Source organism: Anas platyrhynchos, chromosome 4, assembly GCF_047663525.1.
Source record: "Anas platyrhynchos isolate ZD024472 breed Pekin duck chromosome 4, IASCAAS_PekinDuck_T2T, whole genome shotgun sequence".
Taxonomy (NCBI): Eukaryota; Metazoa; Chordata; class Aves; order Anseriformes; family Anatidae; genus Anas; species Anas platyrhynchos.
The window spans coordinates 8,611,172-8,634,495 of NC_092590.1; the positions used below are offsets into that span (position 1 = coordinate 8,611,172).

The 23,324-nt window shown below is 40.8% G+C and overlaps 1 protein-coding gene and 1 long non-coding RNA gene across 12 annotated transcripts in view; one reads left to right on the forward strand and one right to left on the reverse strand.

Moving 5' to 3' along the window:
* Positions 1-10,681, forward strand: part of DKK2 (dickkopf WNT signaling pathway inhibitor 2) — a 116,707-nt gene extending 106,026 nt beyond the window's left edge. For 7 of the 9 annotated variants that reach the window (XM_072036935.1, XM_072036938.1, XM_072036934.1 and 4 more), the window contains 4 exons: positions 2,589-2,684; positions 6,012-6,162; positions 7,422-7,571; positions 8,091-10,681. In XM_072036935.1, coding sequence (XP_071893036.1) covers positions 2,589-2,684; positions 6,012-6,162; positions 7,422-7,571; positions 8,091-8,341 — 648 coding nt within the window. In that variant the 3' untranslated portion in view covers positions 8,342-10,681. The remainder of the gene's footprint in view (positions 1-2,588; positions 2,685-6,011; positions 6,163-7,421; positions 7,572-8,090) is intronic. The other 2 variants (XM_013099861.5, XM_005019820.6) reach the window with 1 other exon arrangement.
* The window catches only part of LOC106017186 (uncharacterized), a 125,640-nt gene continuing 112,965 nt past the window's right edge, over positions 10,650-23,324 (reverse strand). For 2 of the 3 annotated variants that reach the window (XR_005265421.2, XR_011808821.1), the window contains exons 2-6: positions 16,091-16,204; positions 15,582-15,703; positions 12,174-12,281; positions 11,481-11,620; positions 10,650-10,751 (exon numbers count right to left, since the gene is read on the reverse strand). This is a non-coding gene — a long non-coding RNA (uncharacterized lncRNA). Of the gene's footprint in view, positions 10,752-11,480; positions 11,621-12,173; positions 12,282-13,212; positions 13,344-15,581; positions 15,704-16,090; positions 16,205-23,324 lie in introns of all 3 variants that reach the window. The other variant, XR_005265422.2, reaches the window with a different exon arrangement.

Consider the following 23,324-nt stretch of genomic DNA (forward strand, 5'->3'; position numbering starts at 1 on the left):
CTGTGAGATCCCATTAGGTCTTTTCATTGCCTTGCACAGAGAGGATCTTCGTTCCCTCTCCAGAGTTGACTGGGACAAATCCATTGTGCAATGTATTCATCTAGCTCTACAGGCCACGTGTTGCATGCAACTGCCCCATCAATCCTGATCTGCTAAAAAACAAAACAATTTTGAGATCTCTGCTCAGGATCAAGCCTAACCCAAGGAGTCAAACAGTGACTTGTATTCTCTGTAATTATTCTTGACATCAGGCTATTTGCTGAAAGCATATGTTTGCATTTCCTAATTTGTTGGCATGCTTTTACTTTGAATTAATTCTCAGAGAGAGAGAGAGAGAAAAGCAAAAGCAGACCTGGCACCCCTGTGGCTATTTCATGCGCTTGCTCTATGAGAACAAAGTCCTTGCTCAGAAAGAGAGCTCTGCCCTGTCCAGAGCAGGATGAGAGGACCATGACTGAGCCAGTTGGTTGCTTCATCGTGCCTGATGGCTGTGGGATATTGAGCAACGTGCACAGTCCTGAGAGCAAAGAGCAGCGAGCTCTATTGTTCGGCTCTTTTATGAAGGGTGGAAACCCTGTTCCCTCACCTACAGTTCAGTTCATGATCAATAAATTATGTGATCAATAAATTATGCGATCATCCAGTTAGCACACTGGCTGTAGAGAGGTCAGCTTCCACCTCTCCAACAGCCGTTGTTTTAGATTTTATAAATGTATAATTAATTGAAATAAGGAAAATAAGCTTTTCTTCTTAAGGAACAAGTGAGGCACAACCTGAGTCGCGGTGCCAATTCATTTGTGGTCAGCTGTCTCACAGACACAGTGTGAAAATAGGTGATATGAAAAAAAGAGGTCTTTTGACAGCAGAAAAATATTTCTGCTGGATGTGATAGCATAACCTAACAGTACGGGTATTCCTGTAGGGTATTAACAACTAGGGATCACCGGGGATGTGCAAGTAGTTGCCTAAATGTGATTGCTACTACGCTGGTACCTAGGAGGCAGGGTTATTCCTAGGATAACGTGTGTATCCATTTCCTGGTGCCCTTTGTCTCACCTTTACAGCAGCTCCTGCCTCTTTGCTGGGGGAGTGCAGTGAAGGATTGTCCCGGTAGCTCCGCAGCGCTCTTACTTGCCAGCTCTACTGCTGACAGAGGCTTTCCTCCAGTCTGCAGGTCAGTTCCCAGTAACCAATGTGGGATGTTTGTTAGAGAGAACCTGGCCAAGTGTCTGGTGTGGTAACCAGAGTGAGCTTGTCATTTATGTGGTACATGAGACTGAGGCTCTCTTCTTGAGCACTGCTCAGGATCCACGGTAAGAGGGTAACAAATAGCCTTCTTGCTGTTTCTTCTGCTGGGAGTGGTAGTAGCCGTGATCATCTGCCAGGACTGACTCTGCACCAGGACTTTATGATGTGTTTAAAAAAAAAGAAAAAGCTTTAACTGCTTTTGGGGGACTCCGTACTGGTATCTGTTACACCAAACCACTTATTTAGGTACAGCTCCTCTCGGTGTTGGAGGTGGGTCTGCAGCCAGCGGTGTCTAGGACTGCTTGTGCTGGGTAAGTGATGACACAGCCTAGGTGAGGATGCCAGTTGCTCTTCTCACTTTTCTCTGACATAGTTTGCTAGCACAGCGTGGAGTAGCTTCAGCATAAAAAGAAATGAGACATCATAATATGAGCAAATGGGAGCCTGGTGACTAAGACACTGGCCGGGAATACTGTCTTCAAATATTTGCTGGAGGCCACGCTGAAATTCAAGCCCTTATCTCCCACAGCTCTATAACGTGTGCCTGCCATCAGACTATTCACTCACCCTTCAGCACATTACAGCATCTGTCTTACTCTTCCGCTGGAGTGCTTCTGCGTTACGTTTTATAGTGCCAGACAGAGAGACTCGGGCTGCCTGCCTGCACAGCACCACGGCCCCACCACTCGGTGTTATTCCAGCTTGTGGTGAAACTCCGTGGTTCAGGGTGACCACATAAAATGTGCGGGATAGCAAATGACTCCAGCAAACATATCAAGAAAGCCTCAGTGCAAGTCAGCTGAGGAAAGGTGCTAAGATAGATTTCCTCTGGCAAAAGGGGCAGATGAAATTAGAAATAAACCTCGCTCCTGTAGGCTCCTTAAATTGAAGGCACGGCATTAGCCACGTAGTCATGGAAGCGAGATAATCACTTGCTTCCTCAGCCTCACTGCGAACTTAACACAAAGGAGAGAGCCTCAGTAGTGGTTCTGGAAGGACTTTTTCAACTCTGGAGGAAAAAACAAAAAACACTTCCCCCTTTATAAACTGCATTATTTTCCTTGGATATTTCTATCATGTACTCTTGGCATTTTGGATACAAACTCAGGAAGGACCGGAATGGAGATTCCCTCTGTCTCAAAATAGAAAAGGATAATGTTTGTGTGTTGCTGTAACTTAGCTGGTAAAGGTTAGTCGTGGTGGACTGATGTAAGGGACATCCTTGCTCAGAAAGAGGAGCACCCATTTAAATACCTAGCCTGAAACCCCCAACATAAAATCCAGTACATCTTTTCTGTGCATTTTGGTTTGGGACAGATATTCAGCAGTATATTTTATAGGAGGATACAAAACCAATTGGCATGTCTGAGGAGAAAACATCTCAGCAAACGATGCCCTTCATCAGAAAACAATCTGGAAATGTGACGCTATCACAGGTAAATCTAGGTTGTACCATGCTAGGAGTGACCTGATTGCATGTAATCTGGGCTAAAAAAAAAATAAAAATAAGCAAGATTGTTTGAATGCAGCTTCAGGGAGTGCTACATATTTTATCTCAGTTTCATCTGGTTTCCCATAATATCAAAGCCGTGTTTAGTGGATAGAGATTTACGACCAGAAAATGATATGTAGAGCTGAAGAATGTGAAGGGATGAAGTGCCTTGTAGAATTAGTTATCATTGCTGGGGAAGTAGAGCTGGTTTACAGCTTGCTTTTTCCCTCTCCATCTGGGACTGATTTGTGTCTTTGCATTGTATATAGGAAATGTTCTCTGCTATTCTCCAAACGTAAAGACTGTGTTTTAGGCACTGTGGTGTAAGAGTGTCTGAAAACCCTCGACTCATGCATAGACTCTTGTTAGTTTGTATGTTTTTACAAATATTTTTTCTTTATCCTGTATCTTAAACTATATATACATATTTATACTTAGATGCTCAGCTACTGCTGGCAATGGGACAATTATGAACACATTTTCCTTCCCTCGTGTTAGCCAAGGCTATGTACACACTATATTATTTTGTTTTATTTTTGTGTTTTAATACTGAGCATGGTGAAGAGGGAGAAATAACTTTGTGGGAGGTAGGAGTTATTCCAGTGAATGTCTAGTGACTAGGAGACAAGGCTATGTAGACATTTTTGTTTCAAGCTCCCAGTGATTGATAGCTAAGATACCAAATGGATGGCGGTTTTGGAAGAAAGATCAAGGCAACTGATGGCATCAGGCATTTGCACGGAGGTTTTTCACAGAGCTGGCTGGCAGCTGGTCTTTTGGGGTTTTGAGTGGACTTGCCAGTTGTTGTCCGAGCTTCATGTAACACAAAATGATTTGTGGATGTGCTGCAGTCGTTGGCCTGTGGTAGGTGAATGCCTTGGCTTATTTTTAATTTCAAAAATGTCATCTCGGTTTAGGACAGGGCTCTAGAGTGGGACTAAAGGCTGAGTTACATGTATGTTGCTTCTCTTGGCAATTTTGAATGTCAAAATTGCCTTTTGTTACTTTCACCATTCTTAAAGATCAAGTTGAGAGGCGCATATCTTAGATGTCTTTTAAATGTCACTCAGCCTAAAAGCCAAAAGTAAAACAGACACTAGATATGGTACACAAGAGCATTCGTTAGCACCATTCAGAATCAGGGAACTCTTTTTTTTAAAGCTATTTGAGGAACCAAAAGAAAACTGCAAGTAGGCTTCTTGCTGACAAGTTGCAGGTGTATACCACATGCCCATATTGGAAAAAAGATGCGGTTATGAAGGTCTTGATGACAGACAAGGGTCTAAAATGCCTTCATCTCCAGGTTTTAGCTAGTTCATCTGTTTTTTATTTGCATTTCCCCCTGCTAGCAGTGTTAGTATTTTCCAAACTCAGTAAAACCATGCACAGATCTATACAAAATTACTTTTCTGCATTTTCAGTTATTTAGTTTAGTAAGGTCTTACTTTAGCTATATGATAATTTTTTGGTAACTATTCCTTGCTGAAAAATCCAAGAGGAAGGACTGATAAGATTGAGGGGAGAGCATTTTATCTAGGTCTGCTTTGCTAGAATAGGTAGAATCCACTTATGCCTTGAGCGTACCATGCAGGTGAGCATTTGCATTTGTCTCTTATCACTACTCCTAGCTAAAAGATCTGACCTCCTCTGATGAATGAGGGTGAACTTGAGAGGAAATGCTTCTTCTTAAGGGAGAAAGCTGTATGCACACGCCTAGTTACTCCAAACAGCTGCACTCTAGCTTCACTCTTCAAAGATGCATATATTCAGATGGCAGGAGTAACAAGAGCAGCAACACTCTGGAAATATCCAGGCAGCTCTTTTGTTACTGTAAAATACATTTTGAAAAAGAAAACAACTAATGAAATCACATGGAAAATGGCGTGGGTCCACCCAGCTAGAAAATCTTGCATGTTTTTATTATCAGACCTCTTTCTTCTCCAGTTCTCAAGAGAACGGCACAGAGACAGAAAAAGGTAGTTCTCCATGTAAAAGAATAGTTTTCACAGCAAATTCTCAACAGCCCCCATGTTTGTCTTTCCTGAGAACAACAAAATCAAGTCTTGATTAAAAATATTTAAAAAGTAATAATTCTACATTGAAAATTAGTCAATTGAGCTTTTTGTTTGTGTTAAATAATTGCAGGAGTCATTTTTAAAACAATAAAAACAACAATTTGATTCATTTAAAACACTGGAGAAAATTAGTTGAGGAAGTGTAAACATCATTTTCCAGAAAGTGCCCAAAATTTATTCTCATCTTTTTTATCTAAACAAATTCCTCAAGTATAATTTTGAGGAATGGAAAAAATCTATGATTAATTTAATAGGCAGTAAAATTAGATGCAGACAGTGAGCATAGTTTGTAGCTGTGTGGGAGTCAGCAGAAGGGATCCTGGAATGTGATGGTGTCATTATGTGTCCTTAAAGCATCGTGGCTTTTCCTTTTGTAGGAATAAGCTTGCCCTTCTCTCTTTTTAGAGGAAAGTATAGTACCTTCTCACCCTCTGTTTAGGAGGCAGTTTTCCTGTAAGATAATGTTGTTTTTGATGAAAATGGGAAAAATTTGTATGTCTCTCTCTGCTTTCATGAAATTATATGTGCAAGAGATTTTGTGCTGTATGCCATTGGGATGTTGTCTAACAGTTGGCAGGTTTAAGGAGTATACTAAGCATATACATAAAGGTTATCAAAGGGAAATGCTGAATGGAGATGTTTGTTTTCTTCCAAATGGTGTGGGTCAGTGGGGAGTGGTGCAACTGCAAGGGAGTTTGTACCAGTGTGGTGTGGACACTGACTGTAAGAACAGTGACCTTACTATCCTACCTGACACCTGTCAAAGCAAAATTCCTTCATGGAATTAAGACAAATTCAAACGTTACCTGTTGCAGAGTATGTATCAGGACTTCCAGCTACTGAGACAAGTTTTCTGGCTCTGTTTTTTTCTTCACTGTAGAGTTTTAAGTTCTTGTCTATGAATCAGAGGGCTGAGAACTTGGAACCCACAGAACTACAAGTCCTCTTGTGCCAACGCATGTTTGAGGCAAGAAAAGATGATCACCAAGGGATCTGGTTGTATTTTTGTAATTCCTGAGGTTGTCATACAGTTCCACCAGCAGCTTAAGCCTAAGGATTGCTGTTAAGTGTCCCTTCCTCTATCTCCTAGTCGAAGCAAATGGTATCTCACTTGCAGGTTTCTTCATTTTTATTTATTTGGAAATGGACTATATACATACCTTGCACACTGATTCACTTTTCTTTTTACCCACCAGGCCTATCCTTGCACCAACGATAAGGAATGTGAAGTCGGGCGGTACTGTCACAGTCCTCATCAAGCAACATCTGCATGCATGATATGCCGGAGGAAGAAGAAGCGTTGCCACAGAGATGGAATGTGCTGCCCTGGGAATCGCTGCAACAATGGTACTTCTTTGGTCATTTCTTCTTTTCCCTCTGTAAAATCAGCATTTTGATAGTATCTACTGAAAATAGATTTCCAAATGTTCTCAGCAGAAGTATTTGTTTCTGGGTAACTCCAGTTTCTTTCCTAAATCAAAATAAAATCCCTTTTACTGAAGGGATTTTATTCAGTATTTTTACTGAAGCTGAAAATATCATCAGCTATAAGCTTTACTTGTCTTTTTCTTTTGGCTTAGAAAAGATGCCGAGTGATCTTCTTTCTCTTCTAATTCTAGAGAAGTGCAAGATCTAATAATCATAGGAAACCAGTCTGATCTATGACTCCATTTTATAACTGCATATCCATTGTGTGGTTGGACAGGGGAAGTTTTATGCTGAACAAGCCAAGAGAAATAGAGGTCGTTAAAGAGTAAAATTAGACCAAGTGGATTCATGGTTGTCATATCAATGCAGAACCAGATGGTGCCTAGCTTGGAAGGGGAAGGGAAGAGAGGCAAAAAGGGAAAAGAGGGACAGCTGTGACAGTACAGCATGAGTTGAAATTCAAAAGCTGTGCCAGGCTAGAGGCTGCTCAATCTCCCCTGCCTCCTTCCCCTTCCTCCCTCTCCCTGAAGCACGCCTGTGCAGGAAGCCACAGTTGCCATTTCTAATATCCTGCACTGCAAGGAATATATATATGTATTTTATATGTATGTATTTTTAATGTATCTTTAAACCTTTTCTCCACTTCATTACCTATAATAGTAGTTTTTACGTTTAAGGCTTGTGTTTAAGACTTTTTCCTCCTCTGGGCTGGGGAAACCGCCAGATGATGAAGCCACTGACAAAAATCACAGCATCTTTTCAAGTGCTACAGTCAGTGTGGCTTGATTTGCAGGACAACTGCAAAGAACCCATAGTTTTAAGGAAGCAGAAGAGACTCGGTGAATCCTAGAGATACTTTCCCTGGAGGGGTTCTAACTGTACTGTTTACATTCCCATACTCTCCTCTTGAGATCAGAGAGAGATGTCTCCAAGGCAGTCTCCAGATGCTCAGACCATAAAGCCAGTGTGACAGCAAGACGGTGACAGTGAGTGAAGTGCTGCTGTGATGAAATTAGGGGCCGGGGATCAGTGACAGAGCCGTGATGAGAGCTGAGTTGCTGAAGCTGAGCCCAGCACCCCCTCGCTTTCATGGTTCCAGTCCCAATCCTGGCCCAAGTATGTTCCTCAGCTGCTTTTCCTCTTGTTGAAATGTATGACTGACCGACTTTTCCCCACAGGTATTTGCGTACCTGTAACTGAAAGCATCCTTACGCCTCACATCCCTGCTCTAGACGGGCCCCGCAACAAGAAGAATGGTCATTATGCTAGCAAGGATTTGGGATGGCAAAACTTAGGGAGGCCGCAGTCCAAGCTGTCACACATAAAAGGTAAGAGTACATTTGCACTACACTGTTTCATTAGTTAGTAACTCTCCTGTTATTGCTGTTTAAGTACAGCAATGCAAAGCAGCAACACACAGTCATTTCCCAGGTCATGAATCTCTATCGTGAGAATTCAGAGCACAACTCCAGAAGTGATGTAACATCAACCAACAATTCCTGTGATTGAAATAGCATCTGCTGTCTTCTCTGTATCAGAGGGGACCGAAAATTCATTTTTCAGTTGTTCAAGACTGTACACATCCTCCTCTTATAACAGTCATGTAATTAAGCACTTGTCATTGTGCTTACAAACCTGTAGTCTCCTTCCTAAGTCTTGGGAGAGTTTGCACCAATTACCCTCCCAAACCTTCCTAATTCATCCCTTCCCTTGTGTTTATGTCCTTCAAATAGCCACAGATGGAAATATCATCTCTCCTTTTTCTGAGCTTCATTGGCATCAGTCTGCACTGAACCTGTATTTTCACGTTTTCCCCTGAGGTAAAATAGTTTGCTTACTCTTTTTAGGACACGAAGGCGATCCCTGCCTGCGGTCATCAGACTGTATTGAAGGACACTGCTGTGCTCGCCATTTCTGGACCAAAATTTGCAAGCCTGTGTTGCATCAGGGGGAGGTGTGCACCAAACAGCGCAAGAAAGGCTCCCATGGACTGGAGATTTTCCAACGATGTGACTGTGCCAAGGGGCTGTCTTGCAAAGTATGGAAAGACGCGACCTCCTCTTCTAAATCACGGCTTCACGTATGTCAGAAAATCTGAGTGAGGACTGGGAAGGTAGCATCAAGTGACTGTGGTTTTATGTATTTAATGCGTTACAGCATGGTGGGAAACAAGGACTGCACCTGAAAGAGGAGTGGCTTAAGCAACAGTTAGGGTAGGAGTAGAAAGAAGTCACAAATGCATTTCTTTTTGAGCTGGTGGCAAACACAAGAGCAGCTGGAGATTTCCCACTGTGCAGTTCTTCTGTAAATAACTCCTACAGGTTGTGGGAAATGCTAGTATGCAAACAAGCACGGTGGAAATTAATGCCACTTACCTTGCTGTGCTGTCCCATGATGTTCCGGGGTTCAGTGTATGGGCTACAGGGGTTTTCCAGCATCACAGTGCCTGCTAAATAGATTGTATACATTGTACATATAGGAAGCAGCGCATTCCAGGAAGGCTTGTCTGTCAACACATTATTGGTCACTAAAATACACATTGCAGGTGTGAGAGAGGGAAATGCAGATACTGTGAATGTCCATACACTCTCGTCATTCAGGGCTGACACTTCAGCAAAGCGCTCCTGCAGGACAAGAGTGCTACACGAGTGCTACATTTTGCAGGCCCTCGCAAAGGAGGTGAAAACTTGCCATCTTGCGATTCCAAGACAGCAGCAATTTCTCTAGTCAGAGGCCTTTAAACAGGGTTTTATTTCGTATATTTAGGTAAACTGAAATGCTTTATGTAGTTCAATGTCATAGTATGGTACTTAATCGCTTGTATTTGTCTCGGTTTACTGCTAGTATACATTGGACTGAACAGATGAAGCAAATACACGCATGCTGAATCCAGAATTATATACAGGCAGTTGCTCGTTAGTCCTAAATATACTTTCTTTGCCTAAACATACATGCATTATAGACATTTCCAAAACAGACAGCAGAGTGTTGAAGTACATAACATGAAGAGCTATGAAATTGTGCCACTGTTGCTGTCGTAACACACAATGTAGGCACTCGTTGGGCAATTTAGCCCATAGTGCTATAAACTCAGAGTTTTACATTTTAATTGTAGCAATGGGCTGCTGTTTGTTTGCTACCAGTGCTCAATCTGGTTGCACTCTGCAGAAGCGTAAATGGATTTGTTTCTTAGAGGTAGCAAAGAAAAAAGAATTGGCTCTTGTGAGCACCTCCTCTCCGGCAGAAAAGGCTGCAAGAAGATGGTATGACCACACTGACCTGTTAAGCATCATGGGATGTTGCAGCACACCAGGCTCGTGTGTATCCAACCTGAACTTGATCTTTTCTCAGTCTGGACTCTTCTGCCAGGAGTGATGGAAGCACGTGGACTGTGAAAACAGCTAACAACTCTACATTGTTTGTGTACTGGTTAAAAAAGGACAGCCTACATCGTTTGATTTCTATCACAGGTCTTTTCAAACTTTTTTTTTTTCTGATTTTACTTATTTGCAAGTATTCTTTTGTATAGACATTGGTAAAGAGACTGATAATTTTTTAAAAAAGACCAATTCTATAACTGACCTAATGCTAAACCATAATTAGCTGTTTAAAATTACCCACTGTCATGTTTTATAACACAAGAGATTCTTCTGTTTAATCAGTTCTGAAAGCAAGGACACCAGTATATAGTTTTAAGACCATGTCACCCATACTTTAGACACCTTTTTCCACTGACATGTCTCTATCAGTGGTTGTTTTAAAGCTATAGCTTTTATACACCCCTACTCAGATTTCCTAATTAGAACACAGACCTCAGCTACGTTACCTTTATCTTTCATAAGAGTATAAATAAGAGTAGTTCACAAGCCTCTTTCCCTACTGGAGTTGGTTTTTATTGGTCTAGAGGGACTGCTCTGAGATAGTTTCTTCTGTTTTTAATAGTCTCGGTCAGACTTTAATCTCACAGTTCTACCAGTTTAACTCTGGTTATTTCAGAGGAGTTTTTCTCGCATAATTGAAGCAGGAATAAGGCTTACAAATAGCATCATTTCAAATATTCAAAAAATACAGGAACCAATTCTGCAAGTGTTGTTTACACTGACAGAGGAGCTCTACTGCCTTCATTGTGATGACATGTAAAAGAAAATGTAACCCAGCTTGAGCAGGGGGGGGCGGGAGGGGGGATTGCAGAAATGGGCTCTCAGCAATTTTTATCTTTTCCTATCATTGGCCTAGCCCCCTCCCTTTTCCTCTTACAAACCGTAGTTATTTGGGATAATTTATTTACAGGAAATGTTTAATGAGATGTATTTTCTTATAGAGATATTTCTTACAAAAAGCTTTGTAGCAGAATATATTTGCAGCCTGTTGACTTTAATGTAGAAAAATGTATAATAAGATTAAATATATTAAATGTCCTTTCCTGTTCCTCCCCAAATCTTTTACCCAAGTTATTTTCCTTACCTGCTGCTTAAGAAGAGTAGTTCTTTCTGGAAGGCTATGCAAACCTGTTGGAAAAAAGCATATATACTTTAGCTGTACAAGAAGAAGAATCTGATTGTACTCGTGTCTCAAAACCCTATGTAGGCTAAGTTTCGGTAAAACATGTGAAGGTTATCTTAAAATCTCCATGTGTCATTTCCACAGAACTGGCTTAAGTGGCAATTATCTATATGAAAAAAAAAAAATAAATAAATATCTCTTGAGAGAGAATTTCCACCTGAACATTCAAGAATAAGTTTTGAAAGTAGTGCATCTGGGTGCATAATGTTCAATCAACCAGGCTAAATAACAAAGGTGCTCAGATACATTCCCTGCATAGTGATACAAACCCAAGAGACTCACAGAGAGTACAGCCAACATTCAAATTACACAGTATTTTGCTATAGGTTTTTGCTATTTGTACAGCATACAACTACATTGCTCCAAGATACGTAGCTAGCAATTCCAAAATGGCAAATAACAATATTCAGCTCTAACAAAATGAAACAATTCATATGACACAACTGAAAATATTGCTACTAAAAACAGCCAAGTTTTGAACCCAGGAAAACCCCTGCAGATCTCAATAACTATTGCAAAATAAAAACCGTGGTTATTGAGCAATGGTCTCAATATTCTTGTTGCTTGTTTCTGGGAACCCTTTGCTCAAACATATGTACATTTGGAGAATGGAATGGTCTCCCAGAAGCATTGGTGTTTGTACAAAATGAAAAGGTTTTGCTACTGTTACTTACAGTATTCGGTGGGTAGTCCTTTGAAAATTATTATTATTATTATGGTGTTGTTTGTTAAAAGGGTTACAAAGTTGTGAGCATCTTCAGATCCCAGTGACTTCAACAGAGTTTGAAACTGCCAAAGCCTTCAGAGATTTAATCTGGGAACAAAAACAATAGGCACAGGCAGTTCTTCGCACACCACAAATGCTGAGCAACATAGCTGAACGGAATAGCATGCAAGCAGTTTCGCAAGGCTGAAGTTTGAAGTGTTTAGAAGCTATTCAGTTAATATTTTGGGGAACTATACATCAGTTTAAGAATAAAAGAACAGCTAAATTTGGGGATAATTGCTCTCACTCACTGGTTCACTCATCAAAGGAATTAAGAGTGACTTTGGCTCAGTAACATTTCAGAAATCTGCTGTCATGACACAAGTACTGAAGAGATTATTGCTGAACAATTAAAATACTCTTCCTATTAGCCTAGAATAGCCTCAGCAACGCAACATCTCTTTGGAAAAACTTACTAACTTTCAAAAAAATAATGGATTTCTACTGTCTAGCAGCATATATTTGATTTACAGTATTTATGTGGGCGTGTATCTATTACTGTACTATTTGCTTTGTCTTGTGTTGTTTGCAACCTATAGTATTTATGATTTTAAACTTTATTTTTTAATGCAAGCAATTAAAAATAGATTTATGCACTTACTTTCAACAGCATACACCAATCTGACACCAAAATACAATTCACTGGAATCCCGTATATCTTCTATACATCTTCTTTGTTTTCTGGCTTTTTTTCTGCTATTTGTGCCAACTTAAAAAAAAAAAAAAAAAAAAAAAAAGACAAGAACAAGATACATGACACATGACCCTTCTTGGACAGAGACCTGGAGGGTAAGAAGAGACATTCCTAAACTTTTCCTTGTCAACAACCTGCCAGCCCTTTCTGTTTTTGCTTCAGAGATCTGCAACTTCACGCCCCCCAAATCAGAGTTAAATTCTATCAAATATTTTCTTTTCATCCCTTCCAGTTGTCTTTCCGTCTAGGAACAACACTTTAAAAAAGTATCTTGAAGGTCAAGGCCAACAGAAACTCATCATATAGCAGGTACACCAAGCCAAGGCTTTTAGGAGCCTTGAGATCCATCCTCTAACTCTCAAAAATTTCTTTTCTAAAAGAGCTGTGTAGACACTATCACCTATTTAAACATTTCACTCTCTGTTGAACAGAAACTTTATGCGCAGGTGCCCCATTATCTAATACATTTTTAACATGTCCATGGCTACCAAAGAGTGCCTATGGTTCAACACAGACCCTACACGCATTCTTACGTGGCATTTAACTTTTAACTTTAGCATAATTATTGTCATTTGCTGAAAAACTGCAAAGGTCTGTTGTGGCCCCTCTCATGGTTCTGCCAGCTTTTCAGAGACCTGTTGAAGGCAGAAGTGCAGGAGGTAAGGAGAGAGCACAGAAAATGGTGGTGGGGAGGGTGGATGGGAGAGAGACAACCAAAAGCCTGAAATGTGGGCAGAAGGGGACTCTGCCTCAAAAATTAATTAAATGCTATTGTAAAAGCCATGTTTTCACCATATCGCCATGCAATCACCAAGAATGGAGGAAGAACAAACACAGCCTGCACTGCTCCTGAGCCTTGTCCCCACAGCGCTGCCCCAGTGGTGAGCGATTCCGTTCCCTCAAAATCCCAAGCCTTGAGCCACTGTGCTCCAGACACACATCTCACCTTGGTTCTCTGCGTATCCAAACCCCAGTGATTCCAGACGTTTCAAATTTGTCGCCAACCCTCTGAACCACTGTTCAGACAGCACTGCTATAGCTAGGAGCCTGCCCATGCCTAGGAATCCTACTAGAAAACTGCAGAGAAGGAAGAAAGACAAAAACAGGAGAGGGCTGCTGCGCTGCAGAACTCCAGCTGCTTCCAGAGCTATTATTTTGACCACCACTGATGGGACTGACCCTGATGGATATACAGCATTGGATGGAGCTCATTGCAAACTTGTTTATTCTGGCAGCTCCCTGTTTTTTTTGGAATTGCTTATTGTTATAGCATGAGTGTCAATTACTTATTTACAAATGTCTGGTACCAATAAACTCTTTGTTTTTTTACAGTACCGGCTTGCAGCTTGATTTAGAAGTGGTTTGCTGCATGCCAACTTCCTGAAGCAGAGGAAATAATCTTTTAGAGGAAATTAACATTTTAAGAAGCATGCTTTTTTTTATATATTTTTTTTCAGGAAAATTCTATATAGAAAAGGAGTAGGAAGGAACACGTAATTAACACAAGACTCCCTGGCACAAATCTTAGTCTTAGAGTCCTTGGCAAACCTTATGATGTAATTCTCCAATGGTGTTATAAAATTTGGCTGAACAGTGGTCAACAAATCAGAAATGCATACCTATGCGACTGCTATGATGTGCGTAGCTGATTTCTATTTCTTACCAGCTATTCTTTATTTTTGAGAGTACGTTATTCATCAACATTCACTCAATAGGTTTGCAAACTTTTTAAAAAAATCAACTACAAATCAAACATTCCATAATTCAGTAAAATTGTAAGCCTAGATCCCACAGATATTGATGTTTTTTTTTTATTGATGTTTTTTACAACTCTTTAATGGAGTTGTAAAAAATAAATAAATAAATATATACACACACATAAAATAATGAATAATATGGCTCTGGAAGAAACTTGCAAAGAATTTTGGAATATCCCGTATTAATGAATCCAATGACTGCCCAAAGCTTTGGAAAACTTTAGAAAAATCTACTCCCAAATGATTTGGGTAGTGTCTTCTTTCTTTATCTGAGCAGTTAAGGATATTGTAAGCAATGGTTCTTTAGAACAATGGATGATGATAAAAGAAAATATCTATGTGTATGCTCTCAAAAAAAGCATTGACTCTTCTGTTTCAAAAAATGTTTAACTCTTCTATAGAGATAAATTCAGAAGGGACAACATTGTCTGTTCCTAAAGCAGAATGCTGTTAACTGGCAATATTGTGTTAAATGTCCACAACTATTGAGTTAATCTATTCAAGTTTTGAATTACTTGAAACCTACTGTTGTTTATATCCTGGAGCTTCCTTCTAACCTGTGTGGAGATCAACGTCTGTGGGAGTCTACAAGTCAAAAATGATCCCCATTAGAAATTCATCAGGATGACTGTAAATAACTACTGGTTGAGAGGCCTTCCCTCTACTACCAGTGTCCAGTGAGATCTCAAAGTATATCATAAACTGTGAATTTGTCAGATTATTTTTCATCTCTCTGCACCTCTGGATTTAGTCTGATGAGGAAACACCAAAATACAGTTCTCATATTATCACTGGTTTGATAACTAGAATCTTACAAAAGTAATTCCCATTGCAGAGCCTGTTTTCATGAATTTTGCAAATTCATGAAAAAATCTATGCTCAAAATCTATACTCAAAAGGTTTAAATACTTCAGAGCAGTATCCAGAAATCTTTGTGTTTATTCAAGTATCAACTTTCAAACTTTTTGAGAATCATTTATTAAACCCTTTTATAGAAATGCATCGTTCTGTAACTGCAACTACAGACCATATCGTGCAATGCACAGAATAAATACATCTTCAAAAAGCAGAAATCAAAAGAAGAAAATTTCCACCTAAAGATAATGCTGAAGACCAAAAGTGAACCATGACAGATTGCAACTGTTTAGTATTTGCCTAGTATTGTACAGAGTCTATCCTAATGACTCAAACTATAAGTACATAAACACTTTAGTACAACTCAGCTGAATGCCTGAGTGACACCAAGGCTGTTAAATCACCATCAAGGTATGCATTCCACTGCTGTATACCCTTCAGCATTTACAACAACACAGTTTCACTCTGGGTGTGCCGTGATAATTACTTCTTGAAAATAAGTAGTTATACAAAAAGGCAGTTTCCACCACGAGGCCATAAATCTCTAAGTACTTAGCAATATAATTCATGTTTTAATGGTCATTATCACCACTGGTGAAACACTTTTTCAAAATAAACGTATAGGAAGATGCTCATGTGATGAAACTTTGCTTTGCATAAAAACATTTTAACAAAAGACAGAATTACTTAAATTGTGTCTTACCTTTAATAAGGGTCATCTTCCCTGTCACTGTCTTCCCCTCCCAAGCAAAGAGTTTCGTTTATACATGACCAGTCATGTATTTAATGGGCTACTCTGCTGGTGTCAGAGTAATTTTACATGTCCTAGAAACAACACAGGAAGGTAATTTTCAATCCAAGAGTTCAAGTCTAAATTTATTTTTGGATACTGATTTGCATTTCTGCCTTTAAAAAGTCCTGCTAGAATTTGCAGAATCTTTCAGGAATATTTCACCTCCAACTGCTTAACTGCAGAATTTAAATCAGCGTAATTGCAACAAATGTAGAAGAAAGAACAGATCTGTTGTTTCTATTTTCTACTGAGCACTAACAAAGTGAGAAGACAAACAGCAAAGAAAATGTGAGATGAACTTTGGAACAGGTCATTTTGAACTAAACATTAAAATTATTGTTTCTTTCAGTACAGCCTGAGTATTTTTCCTACAACACCTCTGAAACATAAACACTTACAGTATACAGAGCCTGACTTACTGATGATCCCATAGGCATAAAGTCCCATAGATGTCAGTGGGAGCAGCTGAGGTGCAGTACTTGTGTAATATTATCCAACATCCTCATGTCACCATGTGGCGCAGGTCATCCTTCCTGAAAAATATAAAACCAGAAAACATCCACTGAAGAACTGAAAAGACTTCAGAGATCAGTAGCAAGAATATTGCAGGGGTAGAAAACATTTGTAGGAAAAGAGATTCACAAGAAATAAGTAGATCTGGGCTTGGGTGTTAAGGGTTAACTGGCTATTCTGGGAGGAAAACTACTGTGAAGATGATGATGAAGTGCTATAACATAACAAGACAAAAGGTAACCATCACACCAGAATTTAAAATTCAAAGCATCGGAAGGAAATGTTAGGTTATCACATTATTCCCATGCATAGTAAGTTAACGTATTTTACCCACTTAGCCCTTCTAAGCACAGACATGAACATATTCCTAAAGTACAATTTGTGCATGAGCTCAGATAGTATTTCCTTCAAAGTCCTCTCAGTTGGAAGTCACCAAGAGAGGGGGTGGCTTGCTCCTTACTTGAATACATCTGGCTTGTCTCTGGTTGTTTTTATTTGGACTTTTTCTGCCAGATGAAGGGAACATCTAGAACCTCCTAGCTTCTCCTCATCAAGGTACTTCTGCACTGAAAGCTACTCACTTCTCAATCTTCACAGTCTTTGTAACACGGCTGTTTTTGCAGAAAGGACATATTAGCATGAAAGAATAGCTAAAGAGAGGTAGCAGGAGGTTTTGACATCTGTACAGAGGATGCTGGAGGCTTTTACATCTAGGAAAATCAATGAGGCTTTGGCATTTGGGATAAGCATGGTAACTGTTAAAATGCTCAGCAGTTAAATACTTGTATCAGCACTGCTGACATTTAAACCTGCGCCTGTGGAGACACTTAGATACGTGCTGCACTTTAAAGCTCATCAGAGCTAGAGCTGGCAGGAAAACCTGTGCAGATTATTTTCTGTCATTACTTCCATCTGAAGGTAGAAGGAAGTTTTGATTGCGGACTATTACGTTTCCTCAGCTTTAGATAAAAATACATTTTATACTAATGAAGTGTTCATTACCTATGCTGCATCTGGCTTGCAAAAAATAATACTGCAACCTCGATATTTAGAAAATTTCTTCAGGTCACAGCAAGAACTGTAAACTTTGGTTCTCCCTCTCTAAGTATCCATCACAGAAATAACGTTACAGTTCTGAGGAATGAGAATTGATTGCTGATTTCTCATCAGCAATGAGAAATGGAGTGTAGTTTTCATTCTTCTGTTTGGTATGAGGGTCAGAAAATATATTATCTCTAGAAACAGTAGTTTTGGCTGTCCCTGGGAATTTGAAGTTTCACTACATTGTTATAGCTGTTTCAAAAAATTTAGATACTAAATAAGGGATTTAGTCAAAGAGGAAACCTGGCATAAGATTCCTTTCAGTTAATTTTAACCATCTGAAAGTTAGATGTCTCAGCAAAATTAGCCATACAGACAAGCCTGCTCCATTCTAGAGGCTGCTCTTGTAGATGTCTGTCTGCTGCTTGCCTCTTTCTCCACTGAGTAAAGTATTTAACATCAGACCTATAGCTTTCAGAGGGGTAAAGGTATGGGTAAAGTAGACGAATTGTACCTCTGGTGCACAAAAGGGAGCAGGGTTTAAGCAGCATATGGAGGAGAGCAGGAAAGAAGAGAGGGTCAAATACTAAGAAAAATATTTGGAGATCTAGAGCCAAGGACCAAGCAGGATCATTATGTTCCTTATTCCTAAAACAAAATGAAAACACAGCACTGCCCTGCCTCACACGACAGTAGGTTTCAACTTGCGGTCCACGAAACGCCCATGTTGGGGGATCTTATGCCAGAAAGCATGCCTGGTGCCAGCAGCAGAAAGAAAAAAAAAAAAAAGAGGATAGTAATACACTGAGCTAAAAGTGAAAACTCTCATACTCCTTGTAAATATGAGCCTGTTAAAGGCTCTGAGAAGCTACTGCACATTTTCAGTGGGGACATGAACCAAGCTGCGGGTATCAGAAGATACACACCCTGAAGATCCTAGCAAGCTGATACAAGCAAGTCCTTTGGTGTGTCCTCCAGCCAGGCAGGATGGCTGGTTTTGCAGCTGTATGCTTCCACCTCCAACAATAATGCTTTAAAGCATATCTTGCCATTACACTCACCATCACTTCTGCTAACTGCAGAAACTCTGATTATCTGCTGTTCCCATCCCATGAAAAACCAAGGGCTTTGGTACAGTGGGATTACAAACTGCTCCTAAAGCAACGTGGTAATTTAAATTCCATTTCTCAGATAGGCAAGGCAAACAAGCAGGAGATGGACCTTCCAGTGAGTTGTTTCTTTTCTTTAAATAAATGATGCATGACAGTCATATGCTAAACTCATTTTTCAATCTCGTTTTCTAATCTGTTGCCTGGAAAATGCAGCAACCTAACCCTGGACAATGGAAGGGCGACTCCGGGGCTGTGAATTAAAAACAGGCTGCTAGGGGGAGCGAGGACAGGTGCAGGCTTTGGCCAGCTCCAGCGGCAGAGCCGATTGTGAGAAGGGCCTAGACAGAACCATTAATTAGGACAGGGTAAGAGCAGGGTGCTTTGTCAAGGCAATTTTAAACCCTGTGACCTTCCACCTGAAGCACCCCGGTGCAGGTCCAGCCGCCACCGGGGGAATCCAGCTTGTCCTGATGATGTGCTGGTAAAACGCTCTGCGCGCACGGTGGTCGGTGGTCTTGGACCCCTTCCCAGAGAGGGAGAGTTCCCAGCTCTGCTCAGCTTTGGTCCAACTGGCAATCCTCGTTTTGTTCTAATGAGGCCCATGGTGGAAATAAGCTTGGGAGACACATTCTGTCCTTCCTCCTGACAGGTGCCTCTCCAAGGGGCCGCTTGGCATGCCAGAGGCGGGCCGCAGGTGCTGCCGAGTGAGGTGGCACGGCCCACGAGGAGGGGTCTCCTCAGGGGCTGTGTGCTCCCACACTCCTATCAAAACCCCCCAAAATTCTCCCAGGGATAGAGCATATCGGTGCTCGGCAAGGCAACATGATCTTGTTCACAGCCATCACACAGCCCTCAGGGAGATGTGCTGGGCCTGCAGGCCCGTGGACACCTCCTGGGGGCAGAAGAGCTCAGCCCCACCACATTTACATGGGGTTGTGCATCTGCAGGTGTCTCCCAGCTCAAAGGGATGTCCCTGAGGGTGCCGAACCCATACGGGTGTCACCCTGCAGGAGTTCAGGGATGCTGGGCAGCTGGGGCCTGTTGATGCCACACGTGCCTGCCAGGCTGGTTCACATGGCCACTAAGAGACATTCATCTACCAGCTCAGGGAAAGAATGTAAGCCAAAATAAGCTTTGTAAAACAGGAACTCATTAAGTTATATGGAATATAACAAGGTCTAAAGGAAGCCAGTACTTGCTGCCCATAAATGCAGTGAATGCTATATAGCTTTTGACCGTAAAGTGATGCCAGTCTTAAAAACTCAAGTTGGGCACTGAAAGACCTCTTGTATATGACTGTCATTTCCCCCCCCTTCTAAGTAGAATAAAAACTTAACTCCTTCCTCCCTCACTTCTTCTTAATGTTATCAGCCTTTTCGGTACTAGCAAAAACCATTAGAAACTGAGAAGTCTCACCAAAACCATCACTTCACTCCTTCCTCTAAAGGGGCAAGATTTCTCCTCAGGATCAGCTTTTCTGGCTATTTTTCTTTGGAATTGCTATATTTCAGTTTTTGGAAAGCTGCTGTGCCTCAGGACAGTTCTCTTCTCAGTGTTTGCTTACATGTATTCTGTGGTTGAAAGGAAAGGACGACTTGTGAACCAGGAAGGCTGCAGCCAGGCTACCCACCAGCTTTCGTTTGCTGGTATTTACTGACTGAGCCTGGAGCTCCGGGACAAAGCTGGACCCAGCTCTGCATGGACACCAATGGGAGACTGAGCTTTTAGGTAGGGAAAGACAGCCACTTTAATATAATATACAAAAATAAAATAAAATATATATAGAGAGAATTCTGTTACTTAGCAGCTCTCGGGCAATGCCTGTTCTTAGCCATAATCTAAAAATACATATCCAACAAATAACTATCTGTATTTAACACTTAAAAAATCTTAAACTTCTAAATGAATTAAACTTTATATACCAAATGTCAAGGGCTAGATTTCTACTCTAGTTTTCCCTATACATGCAGTAAGTTGAACTAATCTTCACATACCTGAATGAGATCATATGAAAATGACTATAATGATCTAATTGAATTTACAGTTCTAGGAAAATAAACAGTATTTTTAAACAGATCCTTTACGCTCAAAAGGCTCAGGCTTTCTCACTCAGGCTGTGAGAACAGCTTCTCGAGGGCTTAGAGAAGGAAAGCCCATTTCCCTGCCTTGCAGCGTGAAACCAGGCACTTGGACAACATAATGTCAAAGGAAACACGTGTCCTGCAGAGACGGTCTCCTCTAATCCAACCCTGTATCACTCTCACCTCGCAGTCCCTTCACCTCTGCTTTACTCCACAGCTGCCCTTATCTTCCTCTCCTCCCCTTTTCTGTTTTCCACAACTCTCCCCTTTTCCTTGTCTTTCTAATCCCTAAATAACCATTCCCTGCCAAAAATGGAGTATTAGCATATCGTTTATCATCACAACATTGATAGCTATGTTCTACCCCTCTCCCTTTCCTTTCCATTTTGTGTATTTACGTAAAATCTCCTCAAGGCAGGGAAACTGTCTCTTACTGTATGTACCATTTGTATACTGTCCAGCAAAATCAGGCCTGGCTTTGGTGGGTTTCTCATAAATAACACAAACAGTGAAACCTCTCCAAGAAGAAAGGCACAGAAACGTCCTCTCCACAGGCTTCTGGCAACAAGGAGATGTTTTCTCAAGCTCCACTCCTATAGAAAGTACCACGGTCTCACCACGTAGAAACTTTATACCGTTAGCCATTTGACTCAAATGGGATAGATGTCTACACACATAGCACAGGCTGTAAATCTTCACTCATGGCCTAATAAGATGCTTCCATTTCTAATGTTTCCTATTTCTTTCTTTTTTTTTTTTTTTTAAGCTTTGAATTTCTCCTTACTATTCAGACAGTACATCTACAATGGTTACTTACAAACCTAGAAAATCGAACATAACCCAGACATCCATTTTTCCCAAATTCACACATTTTGTTGCTCAACAGCACATTTAAACTGAATAATGACACCAAGATCTAGATAACCTTTGCAAAATAATTGCAGCGGTACCTCAGATGATTTCGGTTGTGCCAAGGATATGCTTATCCACACACACTTCTACAACAGAAATTTAAAAAACATCTTTTTTTTTAAAGATACATGGGGAAAAATCAAAGAGTTTTTGCCCCCAAAAGTATCAGAGTCTGCCAGAGAGTTGGAGAAATCTCTGGTTTTATGTTCAGTTGTTTGTAAGTCAAAGAAAGAAAGATGCACAATGAAAAATCAGACAGCATGAGAAGAGCACAGCATTCTGGAAACCTGGAAAACTTCCTTCAGCAAAGCTATTAAACAAACTCCCAGCAGCGTTTGTCAGGTTTGGTAATGTTCTTACCCACTGGACTTCTGAACAGGCACTTATGGCTTTCCAGGGCTTCCCCTAGCACCGACCATCGTTCTTCCGCACGCTCTGATGCAGCAATGACCGAGGTGCCTGGATAGGCAAGGCTCGGTGCAGATCCATCACTCGGTGACCGTGCCTTCCCTAAGCCATGGCTAAAATGTGCAAGAACCCTCTCCCACCAGACCCCTCAATCTGCCTGTTCAAGTCTTCTGGTTTTGTGGTTTACCCTGCTCTGGATGGTCTCTTTTACCCTCCTATGGACACAGTCCCTGTTATTACCTGCAAGAGCCACAAGCCCTCTGGGTTTTATTCTCTTGGCCTAGTTTCAAGTTTCAGTGCTTCCCTTGCTTTTCGCCCTCCACACGCTAATCAGGGGTTCCCCAGCGGGGCCCAGGATCTAGATGCCTGTTTAACTTCTGTCCTCAGCATTTCAAAGTCATTAGTCAGGGCCTGGATTGTGGCCATCAGAATACGGCTATTGTAAGGCAAACAGTTACTCCCATATTTTCTTCACCCCCTGCATCTGGAAGACAAATAATGAGTCCCCTGGTGTATTGCTTATTCTCATCCCATATTAATTTTAGTTATAGTGATAAGCTAATAGCTGCTTCCTGGCTGTTAGGTGGGGTACAGTGAGGTACCTCAACGCATGAAGGATATACCCTGAGACGGGAGGATGGTAGGACCTGTGCCTTCACCATATTCTGAATTTTCTCTCCAAGAAGCCTGCTCCTTGTCACTCTAATGAATTACCCATTACAGTTTGTATTACCTGTAAAACAAGTACTTGATCGAGGCCAAATTATTGTCAGTGCAAACTTCTGTGAGTAAAAACCCATTAAATCCCCAGGTGATCGTGCCTTTAGCTGCATTGCTATAAATATACATCTACGCTGCTGAGTAGCCCAACTGTTAAACTCATCTGCAAGTACCATGCCTTCAGCTCATCACTGCTAATTCATTCAGGCTCTTCTTCATTTTAGATAATCTCAGGTTTCTTCTCCCATGGGTGAGGAAATACTCAGTTTACTAACTCCCAGTTTGTGGGAAGGACAGAAGACAACATGAGCCTGTAGAAGACAGACAGAGAAAGCTTGAAGACAACCTGCAGCTCTCCTGTCAGTCTCAGGCTTGAGATACTGGGGTCTACTGCTTTGCTTATATTTGCTTTCAGCAGCAGCTTTTTCCTACAGGGTCTTTCATATTGTCTGGTAATTAAAAAAAAAAAATAAATCTGTTTACCTCGCTCACCCACCCACCTTAGAGGCTTGTCAATGCCTTGCATTTTGTCAGTGTAATAGCCAAGTTCTGGTGCACATTAATGGTCATCATCATTCCAAAAACCAGCAAACATGTGAAAATGGAGACAGATGCTTTTCTAATAACAGTAATAGAGAAGACAAATTTACAGCATGGAACTATTTGTTTCCATAATTGACAATGATGTAGCAGATCATGTATCTTCTGCCTTATGGTACAAAGAGATGCCTCCTTCCTTGCTCTATGATAAAGGATATAGCACTAACCCAAATGGTCAAGGAAAGACCAGTGAAGGAATTATGCAGGAAAGAGAAGATATCACATCACGAAGATAAAATTATTAGAATAAGATGACAGTAATTTGA